The sequence below is a fragment of the Lineus longissimus genome, chromosome 17 (assembly GCF_910592395.1).
Source record: "Lineus longissimus chromosome 17, tnLinLong1.2, whole genome shotgun sequence".
Lineage (NCBI taxonomy): Eukaryota > Metazoa > Nemertea > Pilidiophora > Heteronemertea > Lineidae > Lineus > Lineus longissimus.
In genome coordinates, this window is record NC_088324.1 from 9280620 (window position 1) to 9299971 (window position 19352).

Sequence of the window (19352 nt, forward strand, 5' to 3'; positions counted from 1 at the left end):
GGTCTCATCTTTTTTGCCTTCACAAAGTATTTTAAGATGGTCCCTTATTCGAGTAAAACTGGGCGTCAGTAATTGGTGAAGCGGGTTAAAAGTTTGCTCAGCCGGATGTGTCCCTGATCACTGATGCAAACTTGGAAAATGGCTACTCCATGAGTTTTGATTGTGATGTTGCTCTGTCATTTTTAAATCCTTCTTTGACAAGTTTAGAAAATCATCTCCCAACTTTAACAAATTCTTCAGTGTGGTAGTAGGGTAAGTGTGTTCGTTCAAAAAATGTCCAGGCTTTTTTAACATTTGTGACCCTCTTTGAGTAAACCTAGTTTAGGTCTGGCTTGGTTTTGAAGGGTCTATATGGTGACTTCAATCATAACAAGTAAATGCAACTGTTGCAAGTGGTTGAAGAACAGCATGTTCATCATTATATCACAATAGTTTTTCGAAAGGAACAGGCCTAGCCCCTGCCAGGCAACTTTGGCAAGGTTTTCTCAGAGAGGGTCCCATTTTGTACAATTCATATATCTGACTGTCATCTCATATTCTATACTCTCTCTATAAGTTATAATTAATGGGATTTTATAAGAAATTTGAGCTAATATCATTATCTAACATATTCTTCTGTTAACTCTTTGACCACTTGAGGCAAAAAATGTCGGTTCCCCGAGTACCAGGGTCACACACTTTTTCAAATGTCAAAAGTAAATTGAAAACATGCTCATTACACCCTCACTAGTCTTTTATTTTACTCTCCTGAACCCCCTAAAGCATCTTTTGTAGGTCGACTGGCAGTTGTGATCCTTTAGATCAGAAAAACTGGTCAGAATGTACAGAAGGTAGCTTACTAGTTGTCTAACTTACAAACTAAGCGTTACTAAATGTCACTTCCAATCAGTGGCATTGTAATCTAGCTGACGAAGGATCTAGACTGGTTAGACAATTCCATATTATTTTCAATATGTTATGATCTGTGTTCCCAACATACATGTAGATGAACATACAGACTTGTACATGTGTATTCTATGGTGAAACTGCGTAGAATAGAAAGAATTAAAGGAACGGTGTCATACACTTGTCTTTGGGTTTAGAATGCCAAGCCGGCACTATAGTCTATAGAGTTCCTGTCGAGGGCAGTTTTTGGATGCATCAGAGAATGTACACAGATACCAGTTGTGGAATAACTCTGTTCTGACCTTCACAAAACAACTCTGTAGCTTTACATTGATGACGTTCCGTTCACTGATTAACTACGCCTGTACGGCAACACTTCCTTTAATGTTGATGATAACATGTTTACCATTCAATATGATCAACCGAATTCTTGGAGCAGGTTTATCATCGTTTATCATTAGCTTCGTCAGTCTATGCTAGCGAGGTGCACCAAGGTGTCTTCCATCAGTCAGTTACTTCTCGGAAAATTGGCTTTCATACCTATTCTCAGGCTAAACAAAGTTTTGTTTTATTATTTCAGCCAGTTATTTCCTGTGATTCATTTCAAAAACCTGAGTCAGGTTATTGGCAAAGATAGAACACCACAGTGTTCTCCACTGCCTATTTTGTCAGACCAAAATTGCCATAAGACCAAAGAACAGACAGAGGTATTTGTTACCTGCAGACGCTGTGACAATATTATTTGAAGTTGAACGAGTTTGAAATCGAAGGACACTTTCTTGTTGATTGCCTCACTTCTAAGCAAAAGGTACAATAAGTGGTTATATAGAGATATTTGTATCAATGAAATTGTCTCTTTTTCTTTGCAGCCCAAATGTGGATCACTTCACTTTTGTTCTGACGGACATCGAAAGCAAGTACAAGTTCGGATTCTGCCGATACGCGACCCGGGCTGAGACATGTTTGTGCATCGTCAGGTAAGTTAGAAACATGACACCAGGCTACACTTCAAAGAGTGGACAAAGAAAAGAGATGTGTACACCACTAAACTGATCCTGATAGCCAGGTGGTTCGAGCATCTGCCTCATCGACAGACGGTCTAAGTTTGTGCAACGTTGTTTGCCGTTTTTGGATACAGCCGACTTAAGAGCCCTTGAAATAAGAGATTTTCATTGCATAGACATGAGATAATTAATTGCTGTGATGTGTAACAAAATATCCCTCATCTGCGAGTAACACAATCACTGGCTTTGATATCAAAACAAATTTGCGTGCCTGTTTTCAGTTGCCTGCCTTGGTACGAGGTATTCTACAAACTCCTGAACAGTTTGGCGGAAATTTTGAACCGGACGGACAATAACGCCATCGGACCACTGCTGTCGGCCATCACGCAGCGTCCCATGCCATCGCCTAATGAACAGGTCGAAATTATATCTGCTTGTGCCAAACAGGTGAGGTTATTCTCCAAAGCAGGCATGATAGTCAAGCATAGGGTTGTAATGGAGTTACTTGCAAGGAAGAACCCAGAGTTGTGTCTGTATGAAAAAATGTGGGGTCCCCTCCCCCTTCGAGCTTGATACAGTCTTTTATGATGTCTATGTACCTAGGCAAACAAAAAACACGACCAGAAGAGGATCTACTCCTAATAGGTGAATGTAAAGTAGTGCTTGATTATAATCTGTTCTACTTGGATATGGTTTGTTATGATGGCCGATGCAGTTTTTTTCGTGTGTCCAGCATTCGAAATGTTTGGTGTCTACCTTTTCAGTCTTTCACATTCACATGTCCCGATCCTGAACGCTTGCCTACAGTTCCTGAAAATGTGAGTAAAAATCATTCTGGCCGAATCAGCAAAGAATAACTCTCCTGAAACAACACCTTTTCAGGGAGTGTTTTGCTTTGTAAAGCGCCTGAGAATTTAAGTTTTTCTTTTAATTCAGGCGCTATAGAAATTCTTATATTCATTCATTCATTCAATATAAGCATCGCATTCTCCACAAAATTCCTGTAAAAACTTTGATGACGCTTGCTTTAACAGATTTTGTTAAGACAGTAGTTACGGATCTGCAACTCGAGGTTTATCAAGATGTAATGTAGCGGTCAACGTGAATTCTGTTGTATCTTTCCAGAGAAATCTAACTGAGTATTATACTGCCATCGACCCTCACAATATGATGGTGATTTTTGCCAGGTAAGACTTGCGTTTTTTGCTTTATAGACTCCGACAAAGTTGACCTCAAGTCACACAATGCAGAATTGTGTCGACAATCCTGTTAGCCTGTGATTGTTGTCTCACAAGTATACAGTGCTATTCTATAAGAACACAGCTTTTGTCGTTTTTGATCAGAGCTTTTGATTGGATAAATAAAATGACGAGGATCTGGGTGTCTACTGCATGCATGTCATTACTCAAGCCTGCAAATATCCCTGAACCCTAGAATTGTATTCTGGGGTAAAATGTTCGAAGACTTAAAAAGATTGAAATCTATGCATGTTTGTCTTTCCAGTATGCTGTATGAGCGTCGTATTTTAATAACGTCACGTCGGATGAGCCGCCTAACTGCCTGTGTCCATGGGTCTGCCTCACTTCTCTACCCAATGTACTGGTAAGTGCCAAGCTAATTCATCAGTCCTTTGATATTCATTCTCAACAGGAGAGGTTGCAGTTTTGGCATCTTGAAATTCTATTCCTCGATCAAATGGCAAATTCACCATTATATTTTTCCTCCAGCTATAGCTGTTGACATCAAAAGTAAATTTTGCCTGAAGCTCATTTAATAGTCAAATGAATGTAGAATAGTAAACTTAAAGAGCATTTAGTGGCTGCTTGGACCAGTTGTGCTGGGTCATATAAGAAAGTAACTTCGGAGGTGACCATCGAATGAGTTTCCGACAAGTCTGATCTTGCTGCGGTATGCTTCATACTTTACTGATAGACGTGTTCATTTGATTGCAGGCAACATCTGTATATCCCAGTCTTACCCGCTCATCTCCTTGACTACTGCAGGTAGGTGAAGTCATAGTCAATCCTGGCATTCGATTATCACTATCAGTGTATAAAAACAGTTTTTCAGTTAAAGAAATATGAAGTCAGGGTGTCATTCTGAGCACTTAAGAGAAGCGTGGATAAAAATGTATTAAATTTACTATCAAATATAAAGTGAGATCAAAATTCGAATTAAAAAGGCCGAAATGATTATACCGGGAACTGATGACTGTCCCAGGAAAAATATATTCTCTTCATATTTCAGTGCACCGATGCCATTCATGATTGGAATTCATTCTAATCTTATGACGGTGAGGAATTTACTACATATAGCTTTGAAATTTGATAGAGATGAGAGTTATGGCTTGATATAAGACCTATTCGACGATGGGACATACATGTACTAAGAAGATGGTGTGCTGAGCACCAAATGATTATATGACCTCTGCCCACTTCATTTATCCTGAATGTGGCTTACTTCTATTTCAGAAAACAAAACCGATGGAATTGGGTGATGTAGTGATATTAGATGCTGATAACAACACAGTTATTACTGAATATGATGACCTTGCTACCCTACCTCCGGAGATTGTAAGTATAGTTTAAATGGAGCTCCTGCCTTCATCGGGGAAGGGGGGCGGGTCACACAGTTGACAGGCAGATTTTACTTAACAAAAACTTTCATGGGAAAGTGCATATAGTGTGTTCAGATTTAACTCGACAATAACACCTGCAGATGCCCTAATATCCAATCATCTCCCTCTTGAAGGGGTGTGTAAATATACGGCTTCAAAAACTATTCATGGAAAAGACTTGTATGTTCCCATCATTTGACTTTCAGGTTTCATCACTAAAAAAGAGGTTAAAAGGTCAACAAACTGACAAGATCAAAACCGATAGCGGCCTGGGCGGGGATGGGCTTGCACGGGCCTTTCTCAAGGCGCTGGTTGGCCTGATTGGGGGATATCGAGATGCCTTGAAGTTCCGAGAAGGGGAGCAGATCACATTTGATCGGGAAGCGTTTGTGATTTCGCGGCCACCAAGTATGCAGCCATTCTTGGAGAAAATATTACAATTACAAATATTTGTGCAGGTAGGGAAAGATGAATTGTTTTATTCTGTTATGAGTTTATCAGTTGAAGATTCAACCGCTTGCCTGACCTACTTGTCTCTACCCTTGTGCCTGGACTCCTCTGCCTTGCAGATGCAAAGAAAACATTCGAGCAGAAAGTGCCATCACATGTAGCCTGAGAGTTGCAGTGTTTCTTCTAATGAAAATAGAGTGGCGCAGTACCCTGCCCCTCTAAAAGTGCTCCATGCCTATTTTCAAAACAGCTGGTGCATTTTCTATTACAGAAGGCTTCTAACCCTGCTCTTTTTCTCAGTGCACCCTGCCCTTTTCATTGCTGCTTACCAAAGACGCTGCCCTCCAAAGAAAACTAAGTGAGCCAGGCTAGTAGTATCAACAGCAGAAATATGCTATTTGGGTGCACCCTGCCCTTTTCTTTGCTACTTACCAAAGTCCCTGCCCTTCCAGAGAAAACTAAGTGAGCTAGGCTAGCAAAATCAACAACAGAAATATGCCATATAGGTGCAAACCAGCTTCACAAGACATTGCCTGAAAGATTTTAGTTGAGTTTTACGACAGTGTTTCGAACAGAGAATGTATTCATGAAATGGTTTACATTTAGGTAGGCCATCCATCCCTGATATAATGGGGGACCCCATCTAAAACATTTCACTACTATTTCTTCAGTTCATCAACGACCGCTTGGACCTGCTCAACACGGGGCAAGGCTTCACGGACGAGTTTGAGATGGAGGTGAACATGTGGGCAGATAAGATGGGCACGAGTTCAAAATATAAGGAGTGGCTCAGTAGTGCAAAGGTAAGCATCCGGAATGAAACCTTTTAAAAATTGTTAGGGCTAGTAAACCATACCATTGAAACCTTTTGGAAAAATTCAAGGCTAGTGAATTTAGACAAAGAGTGTCTCAAGATAATGTCCAGAAGGCACCCAAGGTTAGTTACTCAAATGCAACATGACTGTTCAACATGGCTTATGAGTCCTGGCTCTTCCCACTAAGATACTGATCTCCCCATGCCTTTAACCTTTCAGAAAAAGGGGAAGCATTTAAAGAGGGAAGGCAAAGAGAAATGGAACGACTTCACAAGCAAGGTACTGTCTTCATTAGAGTAGAACAGAATATAGAATCTGCTACAATCCAAGCTTCCTAGAATGTTGTCTCAATAACATGGTATCTCCTTAGTCCCTGCTCCTAATACACTTTCTACCCAGCAGAATTGGCATGCTGTACACATAAAAGAAGGACTTAAGTTGCAGGGGGGGGGGGGGGGGGAAGAAGCCAGCCTTCTGCCGAAGCCATGTTAGATTACCTCATGCAAAATCTCCACTTGTTCCTTGTCATACTTTGAGAACTGCTTTTACACCTGCCTGTTCTTTAAAACCTAGCGTATGATGGGCATGAAACACTTCGATCCCCCAGGTGGGGTGGGTATAAAAGTGCCATCCAATCCAGGTCATAATTTCAGGCACAGCAGATACCATCAGTTGAATCCAGTTCCTGGGTGCTTCTTTACTGACAAGTTCTCTCAATAGCTCTGTAGGCCTTCAGTACTAAACTTGCTTTACTAACCTCACAGCTTTGACACATGCGGACCTATTTATACAAAGATACAACCTAGGATACCGAACTACTAAAAATGATGTCAAGACTCTGTTAGAAGTGTGAGTTATGACGTCATTTAAGTAGTCATGAAATACTTTTTTAAAGCATAGCCCTTAGTCAAAATCACAACACCTTTTGGGATGCCAATTTCTCATATTGGCCTTATGCCAAGTTCCTTTTGCAGTAGTAAATGAGCCGCAGCTGCCCTCTACAATGACACCACCTCGGCTGATTCTCACCACGCCTGCTGATCTATTCTCTGCCGCTACTGCATGTACATAGCTATGTTCCATTTCAGGCTAACCCAGCCGTGAAGTCAGCCGTCAGGACCGTAAGTTTTCTAATTAGTGCTTGGTTACCTAGTTGAGCAGTTAACCCATTTCACGATCATGGGTGATATGAATAAAGACTAGCAAATGCTTTTATCTAAAACTCCATGTACATTTACACTAGGCCTTTCTGTACAAAATTGAAGTAAAAGCATTTGCTAGTCTTTATTCATATCACCCCTTATCTTCTGGTGATAGGGCCCAGTTTCTCAATCAGTGTTGGCAGTAACTTGGGCAATAAGTCCTAACGTTACTGGTGTTAATTAAAATTACGGAAGGGGATAGTCCTTAGTTGAGGTAATACTGGCATTTGTCTCAAATGGGGGTGATAGATGTTCCTGTGTACTAGATTTCCCCTTAGTTGGAAGACAAGATCATATACTGTATATCAAACTCAGAAATCTTTTGCGACCGTTTAATTTTGTGGTTCGACCTGAAATTTCAGATTCCGAGAGTACTGTGAAAAACCTTGGATGTGATGAGTGATTTTGTTTCTCTCCGCAGGTAAAAGACAAAAGCAAGAAGGCCTACAAAGATTTTAGATCAAAATTTGATGATTTGAAAAAGGTATGGTATATCTTCAGAATTGTTTAAATTCTATTTCACAAAAAGGTGTTTTTAGGGGAGAGTTTTAGTGAAACCCTCCCCTTGAATTATTGATATTAGCAACCTTTATTATAAGAAATTGTAACTTCAGAGAAAATATTAGTGCATTGAGGGGAGGGGGCAGGTGTAGAGGAGTGATTCCACTTCTGCAGGGAACCGCCTAGGTTTGCCTCGGTGGTGAAGCTTTGAATACAGAGATAGCAAACTGGGATGGCAAACTGCTCCAAGTTTTAACAAAACTTGTGTGGAGTCTGTCCTTTACTTTAGGGTCTGTGCGGTCTTCTTTTCCTTTCTGTTCAGTTTTGAGCCATAGTAGTAGTAGGCGGTGTATCTTGACCTACTTTGCAGTGTAGAAAGATTCGGTTTAGTTAGTTGTAACGTTACGCGATATTGTATCGCCACTTCTGCGTTGTATCGCGATACAATATCACGCAATGTTACAAGTAGATATTAGTATACCTTCATCTGAGAATTAACACCTCACCAACAGCCAACAGGTTATGATATCCCTTCTTCGTTTTGTGTCTTAGTCAGCTTTTACGCATTGACTCTGACATGTGGTTGCACGTCAGCCTGATGATTGAGAAGTTGTGGGTTCTAATACATCCTAACTGGGCCAATACTTGTTTCCCCTACTGGTTGAATTTAAGTGAGAACTTTGTATCGCCCCCTTGACACCCCAGAAAGCTTGCAGTTGAGACTGGGATGATCATACTTAGCAAAAGTGCTTTGAGCAAGGTTCAAGATACCAGGCAAAGGTGCTAAATGAGTGAATATTTGGGGGGTGGGTCTCTTGAAACTTTGAATTTCATCCCAATGGCTTTGTTGAATTTTTTGCCCGACAGGATACTTCCAAACTTGGCACGATTCTGCCCCTGCAAGACAGTGATGATGATATGCATGCATACCAGAAATTCTCGGTATTTAACATTTCATTTAAAAATACAGCTTTGAAAGTCTTCAATTCATTGAATTTTAAAAAGGTCTGTTTCCACTACATCAGAGAGCCCAGGAAACTGCCCAGTTTTCATAGGTACATGCTTAATTTCTGTTGGCATAGCAATTGTAACTGACCACAAAATCTTGGCTAATTGCTTCAGTAAACATTTGTTGTGGAAACAGGCCTTGAGAATGTGTCTGCCTAGCGGCAAAACATGTTGTCAAACTGCTCTATCCTGCTGGCCCCTAGTAGGTCCCGGCTTTGAGTTTGCAATATTCTTACCCTTGTGAAAGTCATGGGGCAGGAATGCTTAACCTCGGGGAATGTCCTATACTGCTCTGTTTATGGTTTTCCAGTGGGATAATTGATATGTTGTTGTTCCTTTCGTTGGTCAGAATCAGAAAAATCGTAAGAACAGTGTTCCCGACTCTCGTGGTATGACTCGTTCACAGAGTCTGTTTACAAAATCGGAGGTAGGCACCCGGGTAAAAAAAACTTCATCCGAAAGTTTGATTGAAACACAGAATGTGACTCTTTGAGTATTGTTCAAGAGGCAGGAACCTGCAGAGTGAATATTTGGACCGAAGGCATTCTCATGAGAAACTTGAGCAACATCACATTTCCTCACATGTACAAACATGAATGCCAGTTTAAGATTTTGACTATGGTTTTTTTTCAAACGACCTACACATGTTTCAGTGTTTATCATCAATGGCAAAACAGTGTTTTTCATCAATAGCAAAACACTGATTACTTTGTCAATGAAGGGAAATGATTCAGGGAAATACTGTGTCCAGATATACACTTTGAATCATCCAGCCCTTGTGGGGTGTTTCAAGGCAAACTTGGGATGAAGTCACCTTTAGTTTCATTTGAATTCTTTTCTTTCGCCTTCCGCCTCTTCCGGAACCAAACCAGGAGAATAGGTTTGCCAACTTGGTGTGAAGCATTTGGGAAACCAGTGGTTTGCCATATCGTCGGAGTTGGTGGTTGCTAGCCATTGGTGATCTGTCACAGTGACCGGGAATTCTGGTTGAGTTGCGGCCTCAAGTTGCCGAGCTTGTTCTCTTGCGAGGTATCACCCATTGACCCCTCCCTGCAAACCTGCTGCTCCGTTACATTTTCCCCTGCCACCTGTTTAGATCGTAACCCCTGTAAAAATTACTAACTACTACCTGTCCGGTATGTCTTAAAAAAAACTATACGTGGCCTGAGGCTGACAAACGTTTGTGAAAATGTGAAAACTTTTACTGAATTTATTATTTACTGGAAAGGAATTGTGTGGAGTGAGTCTATGGTCAAAGACATAACAACTCCATGGGGAAGGGGGTTCGGTTTGAAATCATCTTCGCGCTTGATCATTGTTCCCTATTTTTCCACTTATTGGACAAAAGTTATTCTTCAGCTTCTAGTGTTATATGACTGCTGTTATTTTTGATTTCAAAGTTGTGATATATGTAGAATTTGGCACGGAATTACACTTTAGAGCAGAGTTTCAATTTTGTTTTGCCTGTACCGAAAGCAAGGTTGCAAGCACATCAGCTTCCAGTATTGTTCTGTGTTAGATTGTAAGAAAAGTTATGAATGCTGCAGCGTTGATCAAATTAGATTAAATTCAGGGAGTAATATGACACCAATCTTTCCTTTTACTTCCCTGGAATGTGAATACGGGAGATCATGCTGCACCCCCAGGGGCCCACTCTCGGAGAAGTTGGTATTCACAGCCGCGTCCTGGAAAAAGCTGACTAGCAAAGAACCAAGGTTGCCAGGCAGATTCTTCTTCTCACCCCATTGAAAGGTGTGTGGTTTGAGGCTGCTCACGAAAGGGGCCTTGGAAAGATTTCCCGGTACACAGATGTGCAACCACTTCTTTGGGAGTGACCTGAAGGGCTGCACCCTTACAAAGAAAGCTGCATGCTGTTGTAAAATGCATGTAGAGGTTTAGTTCTCATGAAACTCTGTAACGGTATCAAAAGTATAAACGTGTTTTTTGTATCAATTTCATATTTATATCGAAAAGGTAAGCTGGTCCGCAAAGTCTCGAGCACACTTTAATATAAAGCACCGTAACTCGATCAAACGGGTGCTAATTCGGGACGACATTTTGGGACGGCTTTCGAATGGTTCACATAATTTGGGTTACAAGGTAATTGAATTGAAAGATTTGGTGGTGTTGGCTGATGCCAGAGCTAATGTACACAAGCAACCCATCTACTTCTAACCCATTCTTTTTGAGTTTGTGACAAAACTTTACCAGTAACTAACTAGGCCTAACTATTTTGGTACTTGTCAATTCATTTAATCATGTGATGTGGTGGGAATGATCTTGCATGCATCTGGGAAGTTTGGATCTGATTTTCAAAACACATCTTCTGATGTCCGATCTTTCAAGCATTGATAAAGACTAGTCTAAATCTTTATTAACCCTTGATATGATATGACAGTGCGTTCAGATTGAAGGGACTTCCGAGTAGTTTAATTGGAATTAACAGCCTGTTGGAGAATGGTGTGGCTATTTGAATTAAGAGTTTAAAATAACTAACGTATTAACCATATCGAATGTTAACTTAAAATCTTTCAGGAAACCTTTGAAAATTCTCTTTACCTTTGTCTAACTGATCAAGTAATAAAATCAAATCCTCAAAGTCTATTTGTATCTATGAAGCTAACTTTTACCTCTGCAGTGTTCTAATTTCCTGTGTTCCATTTAAAAAGAGGATGAAATTACCTTTTGACATTTCATCAATTTCACAACTTTTAACTTCGCTGTCTGTTTCAAACGATTTGACTTGGTCCTATCTCTTGCAAAAAATTGTATGGCGGATTGTGACGTGTTGATAAAAAGCCAATAAATTTTCAGAGGCCTGTGCTTCGATGGGTAAAAAAGACACAAGATTCAACCTCTTGCTACTGAGGAAGACTGATTAGTCTCTGTCCCTGGACTCGGACTCCCCAACCTCATGTTGTGCATGGGTTGAAAAAGATCAACCACAAAATACCTACTTAATTACATGCTACATAGCACACATGAATGTAGAGAATGGGACAAGACCAAAGGATGTGACCAGCACATGGGAGACAGTGTGAGACAAGTTGCGCTCGCTTTCTGGCAAGTTTAAGAAAAGTGCTGATGGAAATGTGTTCACTGATTCACAGGTAGCAAGAGGGTTGATTCGAGAAAATCGGCAAAAACAAAATTCCCATGAAAATTTAGGGTTTACGTCAGTCACTTTGTTAGAAATAGGAACCAACTTAATGTAAAATCGAACTTGCTTTCTTCATACTCTTCCTATGCTTATAGTTCGTTTGAAGTCAAGTTTGATTGGTTTGACTGGATTAGAACTCTAAAACACTTAGGTTTCAATGTGAAATACATTGGGCCTCGTTTTGGTGGCAGAGGTTTTGGTGTCGCAACCATAACTGCATGGCTTGGGGTAATATTTGGAACCGGTGGTACACAATGAACAATTCATCATACTACAGTTGACTATTTGTAGGTACTACATGTTTGAATCAATCTGACCACCGTCAAATTTGAGGCGTTTTGGAATAGAAAATGATATCTTGAAATCGACACCTCATTGTCGGTATCAATTCCTTTAGCTAAAACCTGGCAGCTTAATTGCGGGACTTCGATATGTGTTGCGAATTGACTAAGAAATGGAAGTATTTCTGTGAGGAAAAGAACATCATAGACCATGATGTCATTATGGTACTGATGATGATGATTTCTTGGCATTTTTTGGTAATTAAGGGGTGGCAGATGTTAAAAACCAATCTAAAAACAATCCATTCATAAAAAATTAAAAGGAAGTAAGAAAGTGATCTTTCACCAGCAATGTCATTGACATCTGTCAAGACTCTGCACTCCATACAAACTTGACTTCCAATGGATGTAGTTTAGTCGCATGCTAACCAGGTCGTTCTTCACTCTGTAGGATGACGACATTCTGACGTCTGTAATATACCGCAGTGGAACATCCCATGCCCTCGGCCGGGAAGGTGGCGCCACCACCCTTGCACAGCAGCTTCGGCCATCACGAGTAAGTGTTTGGCCGTCCTGGGAGCGATGCCCCATCACCTACCCTGCCCCTCTGGTCAGGCCGTCAACCTGGTAATGATGCACCCACCTCTCACCCTACACCTTTTGTCTGGCCATCACCATCACCTATATGTACCCTATCCTCTTATCAGGTTATCAACCTGGGAGTGACTGCCCTCTATTCAAAAAGTACCTCGCCATTGCTCATCAAGTATTTGTCTAACTTTGAAGCAGCACACCCAACCTACCCCTCTTGTCAAACCATCTGCCTTGGAGTGATGGCACACCATTTTGAAATGTAGCTGTCATTGCTTATCCAGTGTTTGTCTTACCTGTGAGTGGGGCCCCACCATTATTTTAAAGTCCCCTTCCCACTCACTCATGTCAACCCTTGGTAGCCCTATACCCTGCAAGCAGCCTTTTACCTGGCAGCTTCCCCGGGGCCAAGGCTTCCAACCTTTCGAAAAGTTAAAGTTCAAAACATTCCCATGTTTCTATGACCTTTCACGAACAAGCGGCGAATCCCAGTCATATATATTTCCTTGTAAATCCTCAGGGGCCATTGGTGATGGTAAGAATGTTCATGTGACATGAAAGTCCTGCCACGATACTGTAAAATCAGTCGGGGCGTGGTTGAGGCTTCTAACTATCTAACATTCTAAGTGTCCTACAGAGCGCCTGCTGCCACCTTTGGAGTCGCGACAGCTCCTGGTCAGGTTTGCAGTACAAGGCATTTAAATAACAAAAACCTTGAATTGGTTAGTAGTAGTGGCTGCCCTATCGGAAACATCTGCATGTAGCTATCAGGCTGAGTCAGTCAAAATCATTACAGCCTGTTTAATACAACATCTTGTGTAACAACTTTACTGTTACAAAATTACATTTTATGAAGTCTTTGCTCTAACATCTCTCTTCTCCAAGTTTACTTTACTGCCATTTCATAACATCTTTGATATTTAACCATTTATGTCCTTTCTTCATTTTCATAAATCACCAGTATCATTAACACAACTTTCTGATATAATACTTCCTAATTCTAATACAGCCTCACAAATTTTCTATGACACAAAACAACGAAAATATCTTTGCATTTTAACATTTGTTCATTATTGGTTAAGGCTATCTTGGTATAAATTCATCTGTTTTCTTGAAGGATATTGGTGTGTTTTGCCCTTATGTTTTATTTTGTGATGGTGGGAAGTTAAAGTGTCAATATATTTCCAGCCACCACGACCCCCACTTCCCGACCGCCGGCAGACAATGGGTAGTACCCACCGATTGGGACAGTCTCAAACATCAGGGTAAGTTCTTCTCTTACTTATTCAGTTGGAGGTGTTATTCCCCATGGAGTATTCTTCCTCACAAGTGGGAGAAGTGCCACTAAGGTTAGCTATGGATCTTGAAACCTTGTCCTCAGTAATATGGACATGGAGAACTAGGTACGCGTAAGGACTTGGATCACAGTTGACCTCCCTGCATCTGCTTGCAATCACACCAGCACTGTTCTGAATACAAGTCCAACACCTTAGCCATTAGACCATGGCGCAGTACACAGTGGAAGAGTGTCTTACTTGGGGCCAGAATGGCATGCGGTCAACTGGCTTGAAATGGCTGAGTACAGTGCAGTATGTCTGCGCCTCAGTTTCTACAGAAAGCTTTCTGGATTAGCCTGGGAAGAAAATCTAAAGCGCTTTCTTTCAGAAAGCTGTACAGATTGGGAGCACCACCCGCTATATGAGAAATGACATTCTTCATTTGACTTTAACAACTTACTTTCTTTATTTAACAGCGTTACATTTATTTCCAGGAAACCAAAGCAGTACAAACTGATGAGCTTGGACGACATGTCCATAGCCGACAGCGACAAGATGCTTGAAGCACCGAGGACGAGCATACGATTATTTGACGACCCAGATATCCAGTTGGCATTGAAGAAGTCATACAGTCTGGAAGATATCGTATCTAAGTCTAAGAAAGAGAGTTTGGTATGTAGAGTTGGCAATTTTGTTTCCCTTCAACAGGTTCACCTCTAGAGCTGCTCATCTTGAAAGAGACGAATGAGAATAAAATGACTTTCGAGATACAAATTTGGATACATTCTGAAAAAGATTATTACCTCTTGTAGCAGGATAACTTTGACATGGGTGCATGGTTATATGCTGCTCCCTTTCATTATCATGCTGACTGTAGGCCTATTGTTGTATGAGCTTGCCCAGGCCAGTTGTCATGAGAATCCCAAGTATGCCATAGCATTTCAAAATGAATTCAGTACAAAAACTTATTTTGATAACGATTTGCTAAGCAGTAGAAATTCCATGTCTTTGAAAAATATGCCCTATTCTTGCAGCTTGAAGATGATGAAGAAGAAGTGTTTAGCGAATCGTCCAGCGACGACGAATCGGAAGGTGTTAAGATTCTAACCGGCCCACCAGTTGCTCCGCCAAGGAAGAAACGACCCGTCGAATATACGCTATCAGGATCAAAGAAATACTCATCAGGAAGCGATACGAGTTCATTGTCTTGTCCTGGGGATGAGGTTGACCACCCGATTGTCCCTCCGAGGCGAGCAAGTTCTCGGCGCACGGAGAAAGCACTCATCGATTTGAATTCGCCAGAGTCGCAGGTGGAAGGTTCTGCAAATGCGTTTGTTGATAATTTTGTTCAGAAGCGTGCACAAGATATCAACCATGGTTTTCCCACGCTGGCCTCAATACGTGGGCAGGAGGTAACTGGGCGAGAGCGCACTCCAGAAGCGGAAAATGCTGTCCAGAAATTACGGGATATGTATGCCAGACTCGAGGACACTAAAAACTCGTCGCCGGAACATGAAGTAAATTTAGACATCCGCACAATCCAGTCGCGGCATGTTGGTAACGTCACAAAATTAAAAGCGGTATACCTGGGTCAAGAAGAGTCACCCGTGGCAGCCCATCGTCCGCTACAGTCGCGCTCATCGGTGGTTTCTCGGTCACCGGCATTTAAACGACCAAGTGATGAGAAACCAGAGTTACAACGCTCTAGTATAGAGGGTGCTTCAGACATGGACTTATTTGATCCGCTATCAAGGTCGAGCGTTTCGCCTCAAAAAGGAACAACAACAATGACTTCCGAGGATGTTAACTTACTCAAGGACTGGAGTTTGAATTTTTCAAGTCTTGCGTCGGGTTCAAATTCTACTGTTCCTCAGTCCTCAGTTTCGAACATTAATCAGAATATATCAAATCAGAATCGAACAGTTGGGCCCTTCTGCGGACCTAGTGCTAATCAGTCTCAAGGTCTATCAGTACAGACTCCACCACAGCCTAGTGGCTATCAGACTGGATATACATCGAGTGGTTTTTCACAAATTTCCCAGACGGGTGTTCAGCCGCGCCAATCACCTTCTGGGTCACCAAACAGTCTTAGGTCAGCACGCCCCCCGCATCAACAGTTCATGTCATCGCCCTCACCCCCTGGTGCTCAAACCGGTTTAATGTTTACAAATTCTGCGCCTCCGAGTGCAATACCGGTGCCAACTCCAAGGAACTCTATCGCCCAAACGACTCCTCAAAACTTCACGCCGGTACCGGCTCCAAGGAACTCGGTTGGTGGGAACCCGACTACCCTGCTGCGGATGAATACTACTGGTGCTAAGACGACTGCTGATCCATTTGGTGATCTGGTGGATATCAGTCAAGTCAAGTCTTCGAACAATCAGCAGACGTGGGAGAAATTTGAGTAGAAGAATATGATTCTGTAAATGAATGCTTATATTTAGATCAACCTAGCTTTGCTTTCCCGAGTCTTAGAAATTGTTGCTTCTGAAGAAAAATACTTGACAACCAAAGATCTGTCCAATTTGAGCTCCTACCAGAGAGGGATTTAACTTTGCTGCTGCAAATGGGTGTGAGAAATGTGGGTTCATGTGGTTGCCTTGAAGCCTTAGGTGCTACATGTATATGTCACCCAAAATGGTGATTGTGGCACTGCATATTGCAGTGAAATCCCCTTAGTCTACGTGCACTTTTTTGGAGGGGGTAAAGGGGGATAAGAGTGCTCTTAATTATTATTATGAGACTTATATAGCGCTAAATCCAACTGGTTTCAGTCGCTCAAAGCGCTTCACATTATTACCCCTAACTATTGGCCTGTACATTCTTGGTTCAAGCTCTACTCTCTGGGAGTATTACAGGTCCGAGCTGCAGCTATACATCGCTCAGGACTAACATTCATAGTGTGGCAACTCTGCCAGCTAGGTACCCATTTACTCCTGGGTGGAGAGAAGCAAGTAGGGTTAAGTGCCTTGCTCAAAGACACGAAGACGAAACAGCAGTGACCCTTCCGAGAATCGAACCCACGACCTCCTGATTATGAGCCCGGTGCTCTAACCACTACGCCACTGATCTACATGTATGTGATTGTGGCACTGCATATTGCAGTGAAATCCCAATAGTCTAACTACACTTTTTGGAGGGGGTAAAGGGGGATAAGAGTGCTCTTGGTCCATTATTAAAAATGATCATGTTGTCAGTGTGAATAAGTAATCAGGAGATGTTTATATAAGGTGCTTTATGTAATTAGAAATATAGTCATGCTTTTCATATCTGCAGTACTCACCTGGCTGAATTAACGAATCGTTGAATATTTCCATGCTTATATTATAGGTTGAGTACATGTATATAAAAAACGCAAGTCCAGCTCTAATGATCATTACAGTGTCCCTGTGAGGAGGGTGGTTCACGGATGCCTCAGAAAATGAACCCAGACATTCTATCAAATGCACAGGGATGTACACTAGCAGTGCTTTCCGCACAGAAACTCTGTGACAATCATTAGTACCAGCCGGCATCTCGTGAAACTCCTCCTTTAAATATTTGTTCTCAAATGTGCAGTTGCGCGTGATTACAATTATTGTTCTGAAAGAAATATAAATTGGTGGCCCCCTGTGTAAGTCAAATTTGAGAGAATTTTTTTAGTAGATAGATGTAAATTGTATCCTACATGTACATGTACCTACATGTAGTCTATTAAGATAAGATAAGATAAGGTAAGATAAACTTTATTTTTCATCGGTATGGGAATACATAAAAAACGTGAGCTGTGGTGGGCTCTTCAACCGATATCTAACATGATTAAAATAACAAAAGAATAAATAATACAGAGTTATCACAAGATTAATTTACAAATAGTAAAACAATAGCCCTACAGGGTTATGTCTCTAAAAGGCAATAGTACAAACACAGTTTAAAAAGCGCACATAGCACATTTACATTTATCACTACATTTATTGATACATGTATTCTCTGTTCATCTATTATTGCCAAGCAATAAGGGCTAGTCTGTTGGTTAATTCTTACCGTTTTGCTGATTACTCAACACAACGTTCTTTCATTCATATATTTTATTTCGTTACCAATCTCTAAACAAAAAAACTAAGTTACAACAAATCAATACAATATCATAGTGACATTACACTGACATTTACTACAGTCAATACAATCTCCAAATTTGGTACCTTCACATTATATTGCAGTTGTTTCCAGAGGATTTATCAGTAAATGGGATAAACATGTATATGTATATCAAAATGGCTATCAGAAAGCTTACCGTCACCAAATACCAAGTCACCATAAAGTTATCACTTTTAATACCCCACAGCACATACAACAGTCTCCAGTCCATGATACAAGAAAATACAAATTCGAGAGTCCAACGTTAATAATCCAAGTCTGTTTGATTCTAGGGCTTTGAAGGAAATTATCTAGTTCTACTTATTTCAACTTCAGAAGTAGTGTTACAACTTTGGGCAACTTTGATGCCAGTGGGGTTCCTTTTTATCTGTCGAGGGTAATGAACCACTAATTGAAGGTATCGGGTCTGTGTTGACTGAATCCTTAGCAAAATATACTGTCTTCCATTCCTCTTTTGGCGTGTTTGGACGTCCTGACAACCAATTGCTGATTCTTGCCCACAAACCTTGTACTGGTTCCTCTCGTGTCATGGTCGTCATTGATGTTGCTCGTTTGAGAATGTGTTCTTCATGCACATGTTCATTCTTGATCTTTAGTTCTTCAAGTTTGAAATTTTGTTTGTCAATTTTTCGCATACGTTTGTCTTCTTTGTTTATCTTGCTTTGTTCCCGTTTGTGATATAAACATTCGGCCCAACAGCATTTAAGACACTTTGTACAACCCATATTGTTATCAAGCTTACAGGCGTGCAGCAGTTGTACTTGGCACTGGCTATTTTTCTTAGCCTTCTCTGACACCTTTCGTAACCTTAACTTGAGTTAACTTACTCTGACTCTTATTCCGAGTGGTGTTGGTATGAAGCAGAAACTTGATACGTCAGAGTGTGTCAGTGGTGACCTATAAAAACAAAAGTTTATCCCCGATTACTATTTTTAGTAATTTTGCTTCTGGTAACTGCTATTTCAACATCTAGCTTGGGTGCCAAATGACATAGATTGACATCTATAACTCCCAATCTTTTGGTGCCCAATGACATAAATTTATGTTGATCTGCAGGGTCCCATCAATTGTGACAATGTTCTCTTTTACTGCGAACTCCTTCTAATGGCCTTGTCCTGATCTTATAAAATTTTTGCTTCTTCTGCACTCTCTGCAGGGTTTGCGACGTGGAGAGAGGTGTCAAAATGGGTGATCTGGGCTCAAAAAAGCAGGTTTTTGACCAAAGTTCACCCCTTTTAAATGAACTCAAAAATAATGATATGGAGGAGATATAATGTTGAAAGATGGTTCTTGGGGAATCTAACGCAAAATACTTAAGCCCATTTTCTCCTATGAACTTTTTTTAGAGAATGATGAAATGTGGGCACCGGAGAACCGAATCACCAGTACATGTACAAGTACAAATAAAGTGTCAAAATTACATA

General features: G+C 41.0%; 1 protein-coding gene across 1 annotated transcript; it reads left to right on the forward strand.

Moving 5' to 3' along the window:
- The first annotated feature begins 819 nt into the window (after positions 1-819).
- On the forward strand, positions 820-18636 carry LOC135500999 (uncharacterized). Its single transcript, XM_064792718.1, has 19 exons — positions 820-830; positions 1755-1862; positions 2171-2336; positions 2654-2707; positions 3015-3076; positions 3393-3491; positions 3842-3892; positions 4137-4182; positions 4361-4462; positions 4713-4964; positions 5628-5759; positions 5991-6050; positions 6860-6892; positions 7395-7457; positions 8342-8416; positions 12375-12479; positions 13703-13779; positions 14286-14463; positions 14826-18636. Exons 1-19 carry the CDS (start codon positions 820-822, stop codon positions 16197-16199), a joined length of 3048 nt encoding a protein of 1015 aa, XP_064648788.1. The 3' UTR covers positions 16200-18636.
- The last annotated feature ends 716 nt before the right edge of the window (positions 18637-19352 follow it).